At 33.5% G+C, this 16,310-nt stretch overlaps 2 protein-coding genes and 2 pseudogenes across 2 annotated transcripts; 2 read left to right on the forward strand and 2 right to left on the reverse strand.

Annotated features, from left to right (window-relative positions):
- Positions 1-24: 24 nt before the first annotated feature.
- Positions 25-2,638, reverse strand: LOC120171428 (annotated as a pseudogene).
- A 4,866-nt stretch (positions 2,639-7,504) lies between these two features.
- Positions 7,505-9,237, forward strand: LOC120171429 (heavy metal-associated isoprenylated plant protein 3-like). Its single transcript, XM_039179135.1, has 3 exons — positions 7,505-7,882; positions 7,968-8,043; positions 8,939-9,237. Exons 1-3 carry the CDS (start codon positions 7,616-7,618, stop codon positions 9,058-9,060), a joined length of 465 nt encoding a protein of 154 aa, XP_039035066.1. The 5' UTR covers positions 7,505-7,615; the 3' UTR covers positions 9,061-9,237.
- A 1,822-nt stretch (positions 9,238-11,059) lies between these two features.
- On the forward strand, positions 11,060-13,719 carry LOC120171436 (annotated as a pseudogene).
- Positions 13,720-14,628: 909 nt separating this feature from the next.
- Positions 14,629-15,721, reverse strand: LOC120171393 (non-specific lipid transfer protein GPI-anchored 31-like). Its single transcript, XM_039179096.1, has 3 exons — positions 15,251-15,721; positions 15,031-15,051; positions 14,629-14,936 (listed from the first exon to the last, which is right to left on the reverse strand). Exons 1-3 carry the CDS (start codon positions 15,603-15,605, stop codon positions 14,776-14,778), a joined length of 537 nt encoding a protein of 178 aa, XP_039035027.1. The 5' UTR covers positions 15,606-15,721; the 3' UTR covers positions 14,629-14,775.
- Positions 15,722-16,310: the final 589 nt, after the last annotated feature.

The following is a 16,310-nucleotide window of genomic DNA, read 5'->3' on the forward strand; positions in this document are numbered from 1 at the left end:
ACTTATCCAAAAAAAATAACCTGGTAACAAATGGTTGGCTAAAAATCTTGCCATCCTTTATGTTATGATCTGCAGGAATGCAATTTGTGACTTAACTATATCCATCACCTGGTATTTCTTCTCAAAGTGTTTCTTTTCTTTACATTAAACAAGGATAGAAGAGAAAATTTTGCCACTTGTATAATCAATCTTCCTGATGAAACAAATAAAAGCAACAGAACAGTTTTCGGAAAGTATTCCAATTGAGGCACTAGATGTTGAGGGTCTGACAACTTACGAGTTCAGAAGATCCGGCCATCCTTGTAGCAACAACCCTCCAAAGAACTGTTTCGGACGTTGTTGCAGGTTCTGCAGACTCGAGACGTGCACCGGTGGAGCTATCCGATGAAGATGATGAAGCTGATGGTGAGGAAACATGGTTTTGCACATCAGCCTGCAGGATAGAGATATTGTTGGCATCTTTAGCAATCACATGGATCTTTCCTAGTAAACCGGCAAGCAAATAGGGAGAGCCGGAATCAGTGAGGTTGTGAATCGGGACCTCTCCTACAACAACTTTCCAAACATCATCTTGGTAATCATATACCTTAATCCTCACACTTTCAGGAGAATTAGACAGATCGAGTGCATACAACTCACCATCCACGGTGACACTCAACTTTGTTCGGCTGTTGCAGGCCAACCATCACCCATGCCTGCCGGCATTTCGACCCATGAATTTACCTTTGGATCATATACTTCTCCTCCGACATCAACAAAAAACGGCCAGCAATATAAACTCTGAGGAACAAATAATCTTCCCCTGTATGATGTCATTCCTGTGGCAATTGGTTTGAGTAGATCGGCCAGAAAAGCAGTGGGTAGAACCTGAGCTTTCGAAAACGGCATGCTAGGAATTTGGGACCATATACCAGATCGAGGATCAAATACTTCAGCAGACTGAAGTGGAGTTAAACCACCATGGCCCTTGGTAAACCCTCCAACGGCGTATAGCCTATTATTTAAGATGGCAGTCTTACAATAGGCTCTACCTGATAACATTGAATTTACTTCACTCCATGAATTTAGAACTGGGTTATACTGCCAAACACACCTCAGGGCTGAAGCTCTAGAGAATCCTCCTAACACATAGAGGCTGCCGTCAACGGCACCGATGGCACAGCCACAAAATGGCATTCTGTCCAATGCATTCTTCCGCCCAAGCCAACCCCTAATAACATCTGCAATTTTTATGCCGGAGCCGACAACATTCCACATCCGAAGGCTGGCTAAACCTTTCCTGGATTCATTTTCTAAAGCAACATTGGGCATTTGAGGCAACCTCTGCCACCTTCTTGACAATGGGTCCAAAGCATACCACAAAAGCTTGTCGCCTTCGACCTTAGTCAATATATAGAGCCATTCCTCCGTTGTTCCAAGTTCTTTCCTTGTATTAAAAAGTTCAGTACTCATGATGGCAGCTTTCCACGCCCGAGACACTAACCTCACATTCAAGTAATTAATCCTTGGAATTCTGGCAAGAATCTGATAAGATATCTCATCAGGAAGGCTGGGAATCAATCTCGGATTCTCTTCGCAATCACATGATGACAACTTTTGCCTTTTGCATGCTCCGTTTCGCGAAACGTCTACAGTTTCACTCATTCCAGCCCTGGGATTATTTAGACTTAAGAATGCCCCCATCGATATATTAATTGATTGCAAGATATTAATATATCAACGCCAGAGCAGCCTTTGATGGCTAAAGATCTTAATCAACGAAAAAGATTATCTGGTATCTGAGACAAGAACAGAAAAGCAGAGTAAATGGAAGGTGTCAAAGTCGAATTAAAGGCCGAAAGCTTTAGTTTACAGCATTACCATCTGCTTGAAGGAAGACCATCAACAAAAAAATATAGCCCAGCAAATTGAAAATTAAGCATAAAAAGGGGGGGAAACAAAGTTCAAAGATCCCCTCCGAAAAACTTCGCTTTCCAAATAAATCAGTTTCAGAACAAATATTCATCAATAAATTGGCAGATTAATTGTTTTGCAAGCACAAGGTTACTAATACCAGAACAATTATACAGAAAATATTAACAAGTTACTTCCTTAAGTATCCTTAATTTTTCTCAGAAACCAATTAAAAGTCAAATAAAAAGGTCAACGTTTTGATCACTTCTCATCCAGCAAGAACAAGAGAGAAATACCCAAATTCCCAAGTTCAACAATTCAACAAGGGTTCTTCAAAAAAATCCTCAATTAATTAAAAAAATTGCAGCAATCGTAAAGCAGAGACAAGTAACAGCTAAATTAAGTAAGAACAATCTATCTACAACCAATTTAACAGCCATGAAACGAATTGAAGAAGAAATTGAAGAATCCACCTTCTATGTTTTAATTCCAAGTGACAGATTTTCCAATAAAACGGCCACGAACAAATTCATGAGCAGTAAAATCTCAGAAAACTATGCTAAAAGAGCAACAAAAAAAAGTTTTCTTCACAGAAAAGGAAAGAATTGAAAATAGAAAATAGGGTAAAAAGGGAAACCTCAACATCGACGGCAAGACGAAGATAGCCAGTAGACGAATCATTTGAGGTTTTGACCCAATCAATTGATAATCTGTACAATAACAGAAGTCTCTTCTGCGGGAACAATATTATATATATATATATCACAATTATTATTAAAATTTTGAATAATAAAAAATTCTTATAATATAATATTATTATTTGAGCAGAAAAGGAGTTAATTTAGTATTCCATCCCTCGTGTAGCAGTGAGTAAAATTTGACTCGAAAAATTAAATTTTTGACTCGAATTGACTTCGAGTTGTAATTTTATAAACTCGATTCAATCCGAAAAATTTCAACTTAAACCGAATTGTAAAATACAACTCGAATAACTCAATTTTTTTTAGTAATTATTGGATTTATTTGAAGTTTGAGTCTAGTCCTTGGATTTTGTATGATTTATGTATATTACATATGAAAAAAATATGAAGAAATATATTTGTATTGTATATATGGTTATAGAAAGTTACTTAAATTGGAATCAAATAATATTATAATATTATAAATATTTACAATTAAATTTAAACAGAAACTTGAAAAATCAACTCGACTCGAAAAAAAATGATATTTAATTTCTTTGTTTAATCAAATATCTAAATTTAATTTGTTAGTTTAAATTTATATTTAAATAATATTTTTTGTCTTTAATAATTATAATAAAAAACGTATAAAACTTTATTAAATTTGCATTATATATATATAAGTGGATGATCTTAAAACATATTTAATCGTTCAATTGTTGTTCTAACAAAACGATACATTAAATTTTTTAAATAAAGTTTATGATTCACGTCATTAAATTGTAAATAAAATAGACTGAATTTGAAAGATCACTTTCATAATGAGACATTATAATATCCGATTTAGAATATTTAATCAATAAGTCGAATATCGATTATACGTCTAACTTTAATTACTAAATTTATTTATTATACGTTCAAATTTAAAAGATTTATTTTAATATAATACTTAAACTAGACGTAATAAATATGATTTAAAGTTTTAAATCGAAAAAAGAATCATACATTTAAATACATTTGAACTAACATATTTCATATTATTTCAATAATAACAAAGTGTGAATAAAATTAAGAATAAGTTAATGTGGAATTTTAACAATGTAACAATGATGAACTCCAAGTTTAGACAGTCAAGCAAATCTTATCACTTGGTGTTGGGCCACAGGAGGGGGCTCTTATAAGAGAAAATAATATGAGTGACCGAAAATATCTTATAATATACTATTTTAATTAATATTTTTTTGATTTGCCAAAATGACCAACAAATTCGTAACGCGAACTCCAATTTCGCAACTCAGTTTCCAATTTCGCAACGTGAATAGTAAAAATCGCAACGTGAATAGTAAAATCGTAAAATCGCGTTGCGAATTTCAAATGGTATCTCTCTGCTTCTAGACTGAGATTTTAAGTGGAAAATAAAACTTGTCTACATGTGTATAGGAATCATCTTTTTCTTAATATAATTCAAAATTTAATTTTTTAAATGTATTTCATTAGTCTGAGTTAAAGATTATTTTAAATTTTAAACTTTAATTAATTGAATTTAGAATAATTTGTAATGAAGATTGACAAATGAAATTGATTTGTTGTTCATTTACATATAAATTTTTTCATTTGTACGAATATTTTTTATAAAAACTATTTATGTACTTTTCCAACAAATTATTATAGATGGATGATAAGAGATAATTTACATATATTCATTGCGATTTTACTATTCACATTGCAATTTCACTATTCACGTTGCGATTTCACTATTCACGTTGCGATTTTACTATTCACGTTGCGATTTTATTATTCATGTTGCGATTTTTACTATTTACGTTGCGAAATTTGAAACTGAGTTACGAAATTGGAGTTCGCGTTGCGAATATTTGTTGGTCATTTTGGCAAATCAAAAATTTTTGGTTAAAATCGTATATTATAAGGCATTTTCGGTCACTGAGGTTATTTTCTCCTCTTATAACGGCAAAATTAGCCCAATACCGTAAACGAGTTAATTATTTAGCCTAATACAACATAAAGTAAATTATTTAGAGATCAACAAAATTTATTACAGTAACTTAGAATTTGTTACGTCAATGTGATGAGTTTTTATAAAATATATTTTTTATTCAAGTTTTTTATCTCGTTATGATAAATTCTAATAAAAATTTTATTTTATTGAACTCGTCATATTGATATGACGAATTTGAATAAAAATATTATTTGGGAAAACTCATCACATCAACGTGACGAAATTAATTATACAGAGTCGAGAAACTCGATTCAAACTTGAAAATCAATCTGTTAATTACTAAATATTTTAGGTTATTTGAGTTTTATTTTACAACTTGATTTGAAATTAATTTTTTTAATTAAGTCGAGTTTATAAAATTATAACTCGAAATTAATTATAATTATATAAAAAAATCTATTAATATCTTAATCGACTCGAGTTTCAGCCGCCACTAATCTAAGGGATTGGTCCTCGTTTGTTTCTGACAATTTCGGGGGCAGGAAGGAACTGCCGGTAAGGGAATTTAAGAATGGCAAAGACAAGTGTCACATGGCACTTCATAATGGTTGATAAGGGAATATCAACCATTATTTTTTCTTAAAAAAATTACTTTATTAATCGGATAAAAATAAAATAATTTATACGAAATAAATGAGTAAAATATCTTTAATCTAATGATTCAAAAGATTTATAAGATTTTTTAGATAATATTTTGATTTTAGAGGATATGATTTTTTATTTTTTAATTTAAGTTTAAAATTTAAAATGTTTAAATTTGATATTAGAATCACATTTATGAAGAAAAAAAAATCACTACCAGTACATGAAATAATTACCGTATAACCGAAAGGAAGTTAAACAATCAATATAGGTATACTCATTTGGTCCCATTTTGTTATCTACCTTTTTGTTTGATTGACAATTATTTAATACTCCACGCCCTACATTATTTATTCCCCTTGCGGTTATATATATATATATTATGTTGAAAATATGAAAACCAGAATCTAATTTTTTTTATTATTTTGATTATGATTAATTAGTAAATTTAAAATGTATTTTTTAATCCAAACATGAAAGTAAAAAATAGTTTTTTATGTTTTAAAAATATCTTTTAAAAAACAGTTTTAACATTTATTTTGTTATATATGATGTATTTTTTATAATTTACATTTTTATTAAAATATTGTGTTATGATCCACAAATCATTTACAAATTAATTTTTTTTTGAAAAATGATTAAGCAAAGTAAAATTTTCAAACCCAAAATCTCAATTGGAGTTGTGGATTTGATTTTATGCTTTATTATTATAATTATTGTTCAAAACATAATTTAAAGGAAATGGGAAAAACTTAAATAAAAATAAATAAATAAAAAACATGAGGTGAGATAGGCTCGAGCTCTCGACTTCAGGATCGCTCACAAGCTATGAGACATACGCACCCGCCAACTGCGCCACCTTGCCTTTCAGCTCCTTCTGAATTCTATAAATAAAAAATTAAGTGCAATATGTCATGTTACATTTTATAAAAAAACTTTGAGTAAACTACGCACTTAATACATAAACTATTAGTTTTGATCCGTTTTAGTATTTAAACTTTTAATTTTTTTAAAATCATACTTAATATTTAATTTTTGTTTCCTTTTAGTACCTTTTGTTAAAAACTTAACGCGTTTAGTATCTAAACTTTTTATTTTTTCAAAACTTAACGTTAAATTTTGAACGAAGATACTAAAACGAAATAAAAATTAATGATTTTAAAAAATCTAAAAGTTTAAATATTAAAACAAATCAAAAACTAGCCGAAAAAATTACTTTCGAAAAACAAAAATGGCAGTGGTGCAGTGGCACTTTGGGGATGGAAGGTCAAATTCCAACAATTTAAAACAATGCTCATATGACACAACACAGATGGTCACCTCTCACTCTGACATGTTAGTTTTACCAGCTCTGTGTGTTTGCAGTCTCACAGTCACCCCTCTTTTACCTTTGTCTTGCTCTCTATTCATTTATTGTTCTCCCAGTTCTCAACTTCAATTTTCCTTCATTGTTCCTGTCTTCTACTTTCGTCATTCATTGCCTCTACCTTTAATGTTTATTGTTCAACATGATTAATTGAGTCAGTAATTTTAGGTATGATGATAACATGTATAATGACATAAATAAAACTTTTAATATTGGATTAAATAGCCTCTTTGATCTTAATTTTTTTCATAATATATTAGTCTCAGTGACGGATCTAGACATTGTTTAACAAAAATGTCTATTTATGGATGAAAATCATTAGTAAACAATCTTTTTGCTCTAAAAATGAAATATTGGGATCAAAATGTCAAAAATAAATATGGGTTAAAATGACTATTTAGACAACGTGGGTATTTTGTCATTATGCTACGGTAGAGTTAGCCCTCAACGTTTGTTTAAAAAAAAACTTTGAACTATATTATTATTTTAGTACTTTAGCTTCTAACATTTTAATTTTTTGTCAAAATAATCCTTATTAGATGGAAACTGTTAGTTGACTAACGGTCAACTCATGTTATGGACGTAGAATTTTCATACGTGGTTAGTTTCTAACATATTATATGTGATGTAACAAAAGTGATGATGTGGCAAGTATCACATCGTTAATTAAACACGTGTAAAAATAACACATTAGTAACGTACATTAACCGTTAGTTAACTAACAATTTTCATCAAACATTAGTTATTTTACCAAAAAAATTAAAACATCGAGATAAAATATTCTAAAAATAGAATAGAGACCGAAATAATCATTTATATAAATATCGGGGGCTAAATTTATCATTATACCATAATTTTATTGGATATTCGTATATTCATATTCAATATCAATCACATATAAATACAAATCACCAAATGAAAGATTCCGATAAGAACATAGCTTCGCTGCCCCCAATAACTCGTTGGCTAACTCATAAATGTGTAGCATTTTACATTTCCATATGATAAATACCTTTCTCTCCTTTGGGTTACCATAATTCCTTGAAAAAAAACTCTTCCCCTCTCGTTGTCTCAGAGATGAAGAACGGGAAGATGACTAGGGGTTTCATGTGCCGGTCCACATCGGTAAACGCCGCGTGCATGGCGGTCGATCCTCGCTCCGTCGTGATGCCGAGAAGAAGGCTCGACAGACTCCTCATAGACGATCACGACAAAAGGTTAATCAACGACAATGCTAGGTATTCCAGGCTCGTTGAGCCTCGACGATTTGTTGGAGCTGACATGAAGAGACCAAAGCACCTTCAGCAACCGGTTCAAGTAGCTTCATCGGAGCTTGTTTTTCAGGTGATAATGTCTTCTATTACACAACCTTCAGACATATTACATACATGTATACATCATCTTCACCAAGAAAACAAGACAATTGCAGGTGGTTGTCATGCGGGTGTCCATTCACTGTCAAGGTTGTGCTGGTAAAGTGAAGAAACACTTATCCAAAATGGAAGGTATTTAAAATCAATTATATATATATATATATATATATATATATATATATAGGTGAATCTGCTTTGTATATTCCTTACTTAATTTCCTTCATGTCATTTCAGTTAAATCATAGTTTCATGTTAGCATGGGAGCTTATACTTAACCATATTGATGCTTTTTTTTTCACCCAAGAAATCGATAGTCAGCACTTAGTATATAAAAGAGTCGAGGACCGACGTTTTTGCCTTCCTCGTCATATTGTTTTCAGCTTGTTTTTTTTCTTCAAGTTTGCAAGTTGCACCAACAGAGCAAATGGGAAAGGGGGCGGCATTGAATGTACCTTCAAAACCTAAGGGCTAAGGCCATAGATCAGTACATTTGAGGTGGGAGGGGTAATTAGGGTTGGACATTTGATCTAAACTTACGGTTTTCTATCCGACTTGATCTTATAATATCGTTTTTTGTAAATTTAGGGTTCGTATCAAGATTTTTTAAATACGAGATCGGATCAAATTATGATTTAAGATAAAAAAATGTCCGACAAAAGAATAATAGTATAATTAACCCTAGCAATGGGTTTCACATGGATCATTAGGCCAACAACACTTAAACCCTAGCTCCCGTGACAGTCATCAACAGGGGCAGATCAAAGGAGGCGGGTGAGAATTGTTTCATTGAAAGTTTCAAATTTTTATAGATTTTAAACATAATTTTCTATTAATAATATGCCTTTGTCTCTAAAATTTTATAAATTCACATCTAAAATCTTATGTTCGTCCCTATAATTTTTTTCCTTCAGATAGGGGCAAACCCAGCTACCTTGCTGTAAAACAATAAATACAAAGTCATGAAAGCACATTATATTTTTGTGATTGGCTGATGCAAGAAGTAATTGTTTTGTGATCGGAAAAGCAGGGGTTACATCGTTCAGCATCGACGTTGAGAGCAAGAGGGTGACGGTGATGGGGCACGTATCGCCGGCGGGGGTTTTGGAGAGCATCTCGAAGGTGAAAAAGGCCGAGTTCTGGCCTTGTTGATGACAACCCATTTACTTGAAAAAGGAAAACTGAGTGGGAATTTGGGTAAATTTCATTTTAATGTTAGTGTGGTCCTTAGTCGACTGGGTAGGTGTGCGTTTTGGAATATGTGAGAATTGTGAAGTGATGGATGTGGACGTTGCATGCATGTTTTGACAATGAAATTTATTTTTATTATTATGGCTCAATCATATATTATTTAGATTTTTATTTCAAATTTATTATAGTAGTTATTTTTAGAAGTTTTAATTGTACCGACATAAACTCTCTTTTGTATGATTTTTGTTTATGGGAAACATCGAAACAATGTATCATGCACAAAACATGGTAAATATAATTTAAATGTTTAATATAAAAATAAGTGACTAAAAGTTTCGAAAAAAATTTAAGTGTTTAAAGAATTTTTCGTTAAAAATAATTGTTTAAGGGTTTTTTAGTTAAAATTTTATGTGCTTACCGTTTATTTATTTTTTATTTTTTTAATAATAAATAATATTATTTTTAATTAAAAAAGAAGAAACCCCCACCCGTCTCTCAATATACGAACGATCGTCAACAACCATTGTCATCGTCGAACATTGTCACCCGTCATCGCCAGCAACCACCGTCAATGGTCGCCCTTATTGTCACCCAAATTCCCTAAATTTAAAATCCTAATATCCAAATTCCTAATTCGCAATTTTAATTTCCTAACTCAAATCTTAATCCAACCGTCATCGGTCATCTCCAACCATCATCATCATCTCCGAACGATTGGGTTTTGACCGGAATTGCACGGTGGTTCGAATGGTTTCGACGGTGTGGCGTTTGGATGTCGAAATTGACCGAAATCGACGAAGAACCGAAGACGACGACTTAAAATCTGACGAACCTTTGAACGATTCTCTACGAAAAACAGTGGCAGCTCACGACGAAAGATCAACGAGGTTTGATCAAGGGTCGACACCGGTGTTGATGACAGTGGCGATGACGATCACCACTGATCGACCAACGACTATGAAAGAGGAAAGAGGAAAGAGGAGAGGGAAGAGAGCACGTTACACGGGAGGCTTTTGGATTCCCCTTGTTTTCAATAAAAAAATATTTTTATTTTTTAAAAATAAATTCTTAAAATTATCTGAACATTACATGTGTCACCTAACGGAGATATATTTAACTTGGTTAACGTCCGACCACCTAAAATGATAACGTTGAAAACATTAAGTATCTATTTTTAGCGAAAAATTCTTTAGACACTAAAACGTTTTTTTGATACATAATTTGAACACTTATTTTTGTATTAAGCCCAATTTAAATTATAAATAGTCTTTTTCAATACGAATTCTTACTTCTAATGAAAATTTTAAATAAGCTAAAAAAACCAATATAATAATAGCAATCACGCTACATGAGCAAATAATGACTAAATTAAAGTTTTATTATTATTATTTGCAAGCAATTAAGATAGAATTTCATGACCCATATTTAACCTTCATGGTTTAAGAAATGGAAAAAATGTGGAATTTCCTTAAAAAGTACGATTAATTTGTTTTAGTCCATTTTAAGACTAATTTGTTAAGCTCAAGGTTATATATTGTATATATACGTGTAATGACTAAATTAAGAGGAGATTAAAGCTTGAACATACTACAAGTGTTTTTGACTTTGTAACGTAGCCATGATTTCATGCTGTGTTCACATCAAATGGTTGGTTTCAGTCCATAAATGCAAAATATACGTCTTTTGCCTTCTGTTTCCAGGAGCTTAGAGTTCAACACTGTCTGAGAACAGATTTAGAGTTCACCTAATCTCGACATCCTTTAATCTTCGATGCCCGATTCGTATTTAGATATAGATATCGATATAGATACAAGGTCATGAACTTATGATGATCGTTTGAGTGTGTGAATTTATGTTAAATAAAATCGAGCATACTTATATCGAATCTAAACATGTTATCCACTGGTGGGTGCGGATTTGAATTGAATCTTGTAGGTTATAAACAAAGCCCCTTGAGAGAATGGCTCACCCCGAAACTGATGAGAATGGCTCCAAGGAGACGGAAAGCGCTAGTAGCTTGTTGTCTTGTCGTAGTTCGCAGTACATTCACAAGGTTGGAGTGCCTCTGAAGCAACACCTGTTTAAAGAATTTGCAGCAGCTGTGAAGGAAACCTTATTTGCGGACGAACCTTTGAACAGATTCAACCGAGCTCGAGAAAGTTCCTCCTCTGCCTCCGAGCGGTTTTTCCGATATTTGAATGGGGAAGGGACTATAATCTTTCGAATTCAAAGGCGATTTGATCGCCGGGCTTACTACTGCAAGTCTTTGCATTCCACAGGATATTGGATATGCAAAGCTTGCCAATCTTGATCCCCTATACGGACTGTGTATGCATTCATACTGATTACATATAAATATGTATGTATTCTGGTGTGATCATATTGATTTGAGGAATTTGATTTCAATTACATGACAGATAGTAGCTTTGTTCCACCTCTTGTGTATGCATTCATGGGAAGTTCACCACGGGATATCGCTATCGGACCGGTGGCAGTCGTGTCTCTTCTGCTCGGCAGTCTGCTGCAAGATGAGATTGATTCATCTGCTAATCCGGTTGACTACCGATACCTTGCGCTCACCGCCACTTTCTTTGCTGGCCTCACTCAATTGCTACTTGGATTTTTCAGGTAATATCACTCTCAGGGATTCGTTATTCGAACTTCGGTGTCAGTTTCACATACGGGTATGCTCGGTTACAGGTTGGGATTCCTAATAGACTTTCTATCTCATGCCGCCATAGTCGGTTTCATGGCTGGTGCTGCAATCACCATTAAAAATGAAAATAGGGGAAAAAGCAGAAGAAATTATTTTGGGTGCCGGCCATAGCTCCGTTGATCTCCGTCATCCTCTCCACCGTTTTAGTGTATGCCACACGAGTCGATATGCGTGGGGTTCAAATCGTACGTATAACATATCATATTTGATTGTTTCCCTAGCTTCATCTCTTTTACAAAGTAATCAAGATTTTCGTACATTTTGTATATTTAGATGAAAATATCAGAGAAGGCATCAATCCACTATCTGCAAAAGAAATCTTCTTCTCCGGAGAATACGTTGGCAAAGGCTTCAAGATCGGTGTCGTTCGGGTATGATAGCGTTGACGGTACAACAAAAACACAGCCCCCAGATTTGAAATCGAACCACCGCATCTTTCTTTTATATCTAAACACATATATTTTTCTCTTCAGGAAGCTGTTGCAATTGGAAGAACATTAGCTTCCATGAAAGACTACCAATTGGATGGAAACAAAGAAATGGTAGCATTAGGAACAAAGAACATTGTTGGTTCCTTGACATCTTGCTATGTCGCCACAGGTGTAACATACAAGGACACATACATACATACATACATGCAAGCTTACAAACATACATACATACATATGAATCATTGTAAGTTCTTTTCATGTCTGAATGCAAATTGCAGGATCCTTCTCTCTTTCAGCAGTAAACCACATGTCCGGTTGTGAAACAGTTGTTTCTAATATAGTGATGGCCATCGCCGTGCTGCTAACGTTGGCACTCTTCACGCCGTTGTTCAAGTACACACCGAATGCTATAGTCGCTTCGATCATTATATTTGCTGTTGTCGGACTAGTTGACATTGATGCGGTGGCTCTAATATGGAAGGTCGATAAATTCGATTTCGCCGCTTGTATGGGAGCCTTCTTTGGTGTCGTATTCTCCTTCATCGAGATCGGCCTTCTAATAGCGGTTCGTCGGTCACGTACCTAACTTCCGGATCCGTAAATACATGCACTAAACATCTATTTCTTGCTGCAATAGGTTTCAATCTCATTTGCAAAGATCCTATTACAAGTTACAAGGCCTAGAACAGCAATCCTTGGAAAAGTTCCGAGGACTAATAATGTTTACAGGAACATCTTGCAATATCCAGATGCAACAAAAGTTGCAGGGATTCTCATTGTTAGAGTTGATTCTGCAATTTATTTCTCCAACTCCAACTATGTAAAAGAAAGGATTTTGAGATGGCTAGCTGATGAAGAGGAAGAAGGAGAACTGAAAGGAAAATTCCAACCCAGAATTCAGTATCTGATTGTTGAAATGTGCCGTAAGTTCATCTTCAAACTTTCATATCTGTTTTTTTAGTCCCAACCCAGGATTCAGCGTCTGTTTCTTAATCTATTGACAATATATACATTTTGCACATGCAACTGTTTCTTAGTCTATTGAGAATATATACGTTTTACACACGCAATTGATCAAACTCAGAACCCAAAATTTAAACTTTCGAAATTTAATCCCAACCCAAAATTCTGTATATGTTTCTTAGCCTATTGATAACATACACGTACTCTATCGACAGAACTGATCGAACCTGGATTCTCCTTCTTTTTCAAGTTTGGCAAGATGGGTTCCTTTTCTTATGAAAATTGCATGTTCTGGCAGCTGTTACCGACATTGACACTAGTGGCATCCATGCTCTTGAAAAGAGGAATGTTAAGCTAGTTTTATCAAATCCAGGGCCAGTTGTGGTCGACAAGTTGGATGCCTCAAAGTTTGCAGATTTGATAGGTGAGGAAAGGATCTTCCTCACTGTGGCTGATGCAGTTCGGATATGTTCTTCAAAACAGGAATTAGAACCCTAAATTATTGTGTTCCACGTTACATTTTCTTGTCAAATTGTTAAGATGAAAGTTAGTCCAAAACCCAACAGAACCCTTTGTTCACGCTGGCCAAAGCTGCCATTGATAGGGACATGCAAGCTAGAAACAGGAAGAACGCGTATTGTTAATTAGGGGTCTGTATTCGATCTAGTCGAATTGAGACAATTGTTATGATCAAATTGATAAACCAACAGATGAATTGATGATAAGAAAAAAATTGTAAAAAAAAAAACTTAATTTAATAATAAATGTTTAAATTATATTCAAAATCAAAATTAATTTTTAATGCTTTAAGATTTTTTAAAAAAATAAGTTTCTCATATTTTCTCCGTTATATTTTTAGGTGTCTCCGTTAAAAAATCAGTTAAGTGACATGTATCAATTTTATATTTTTAATTTTTTAAAAATTAAATGTTATTCAAAAAAAAATTTAAAAAATCTAAACGCAACACGTGTACTTAATAATTTTTTAAGGATAAATATTTAAAAGTGTAATGAAGAAATCATTAGACATTTATTTTTAAGAATTTTGAGTATAATTTAAATATTTATTTTTATATGAAGCCAAAAGATTTATAACGTTAAGATCAAATTAAATATAGTTGAAAGATTAAATTGGAAATGATAAATTTTAATTAAAATAAAAATTAAAGTTATATAAATATTATATTATAATAAAAATATATATGATTCAAATTTGATGAAAATAAACTTACATATGAAATATGAAAGTGAAAATAATAAAAAAATTTAGGAAACATATAAATCTTAGATTTTTTATAAACTCGAAATTTTCAAATTTCAACTCGACCCGAACTTAAAAATTAAATTAACTCGATAATTTAAATTAACTCAAATAATTTAAATAAGTAGAATTGCTCGTCAATGAGTTCACATGACAAATCAACAAACAAAATTAGATAAGTAGAAATATCAATGGGAAATCAACATACAATCCGAGTTCTGAATATCAGACTCACACTCAAAACAATGGCTCGTCAAAACCAAAGGGTAAACTAAATCGAACACATCATAAGATACATAGCTTAGCTACACATCAACGTAATAAACAAGGCCTGAGACAAGAGATCCGATGGAGGAAGCAAGCACCTGAGCGCCGCCCGTGCTGCCGGGAGCCGGTGTCGGTGCCGACGCAGTCGCTCCTCCTGAGAATGCCTCCGGCGCACCTGCTATTGCCGATGGTGCCATACCTACAAATTTTCCGGCGAATTGAACAATTTTAACAGAGAAACAAAAGGTTGAAATGTTTTTCAAGAATTAAAGATTAGATTTATCAGAACATACCTGGAGCACCAGCAGGAGACACTGCAACATAAATAAATAATCATTCTAAGAATCAAAATCTGGGTTTTTTCACTGCAACATAAAAATTACAGATTTTCTCACCAAAAAAATATCAAAACTTTACCCCTTTGAAGCCCCACGCAATTCAAGATTCACTTTCCCAGCAACATTTTACATTTTGATCCAGAAAAAAAAGAAAAGAAAACCTGAGTTAACTCACATGCGCAGGTAGTGGCAGGAGGAGGAGCAGAGACTTTGCAAGCAGCGGGCAAGGTCATGGCCTTGGTGATATTCAGAGAAACACCAAGAGAAGCACTGCTCTTAAAGGCCTCGCACAAGCATTCGGGTCCGGATTTCAGCACGGTTTTCAACCCGGAACAGCACGTCCCCTCTGGCTTCGATGCCTTGCTCCCACTCGACACGAACGACAAACAATCCGCCATGTTGAGAATCAGAGAGGAGCAGTCCACGGAGGAGGAAGGAGACGGCGCCGCCGCATGGTGGTGGTCGGCATCGACGGCCAAGATTGAGAGAATGGCGAGGGACAAAGCAAGAGAGAATCTTGAGGCTGCCATTGTTGAGATATGAAACAGTGACAGGGAATCAACAAGAAGTGGGTTTGGGGAAGAAGACGAAGAAGAAAAAAGGAAGCTTTTCGGAAGATGTAAAGTAAGGGAAAATGAAGGGATGGGGGCCTCAGCTGAGATTTATTGGGGGAGAGAAACGGAGAGAGAGAGGCATGTGGGTTCACACTCGTCGGTTCAAAGCAAATGGGGAATGATGTAGGTGTCGAGGTTCCCTTGATTTCTTACCATAAATTCTTTTTCAAAAATTGAATTTAAATTATATTTATTATATAAAAAAATTAAAGACAATATTGAAGGAAAAAAAATATTTCCATTCAAAATGTTAGGATGTCTACGTTTAGTGACAGAATTATAATATATTTTTAAGGTGGACACGTGTATTAGTTATTAAATTTTTTTATATGAGAAAAGTACAAAAATAATTTCACGGTGAACACTCATAGTGAAATAAACATATAATATAAAAAAATTTAAATTTCAGAATATACATGTATCCATTTGAAGATGCTTTATATATGTCAATGTCAACGTTTAATATCAAATATTTGAGAATGACAATAGATGCATCGATTAACTAGTCAAACTTGCCATAACTAGAGGGAGAAAGGCATTTTTCATTACCGCTTACTGATATTCGATAATTTATTAGTCTCTAATAGAAAAGAAGAAGAAGAAACCCTAAAGATGTAGCTG

The sequence above is a fragment of the Hibiscus syriacus genome, unplaced genomic scaffold (genome assembly GCF_006381635.1).
Source record: "Hibiscus syriacus cultivar Baekdansim isolate YM2019G1 unplaced genomic scaffold, ASM638163v2 tig00111834_pilon, whole genome shotgun sequence".
NCBI lineage: Eukaryota > Viridiplantae > Streptophyta > Magnoliopsida > Malvales > Malvaceae > Hibiscus > Hibiscus syriacus.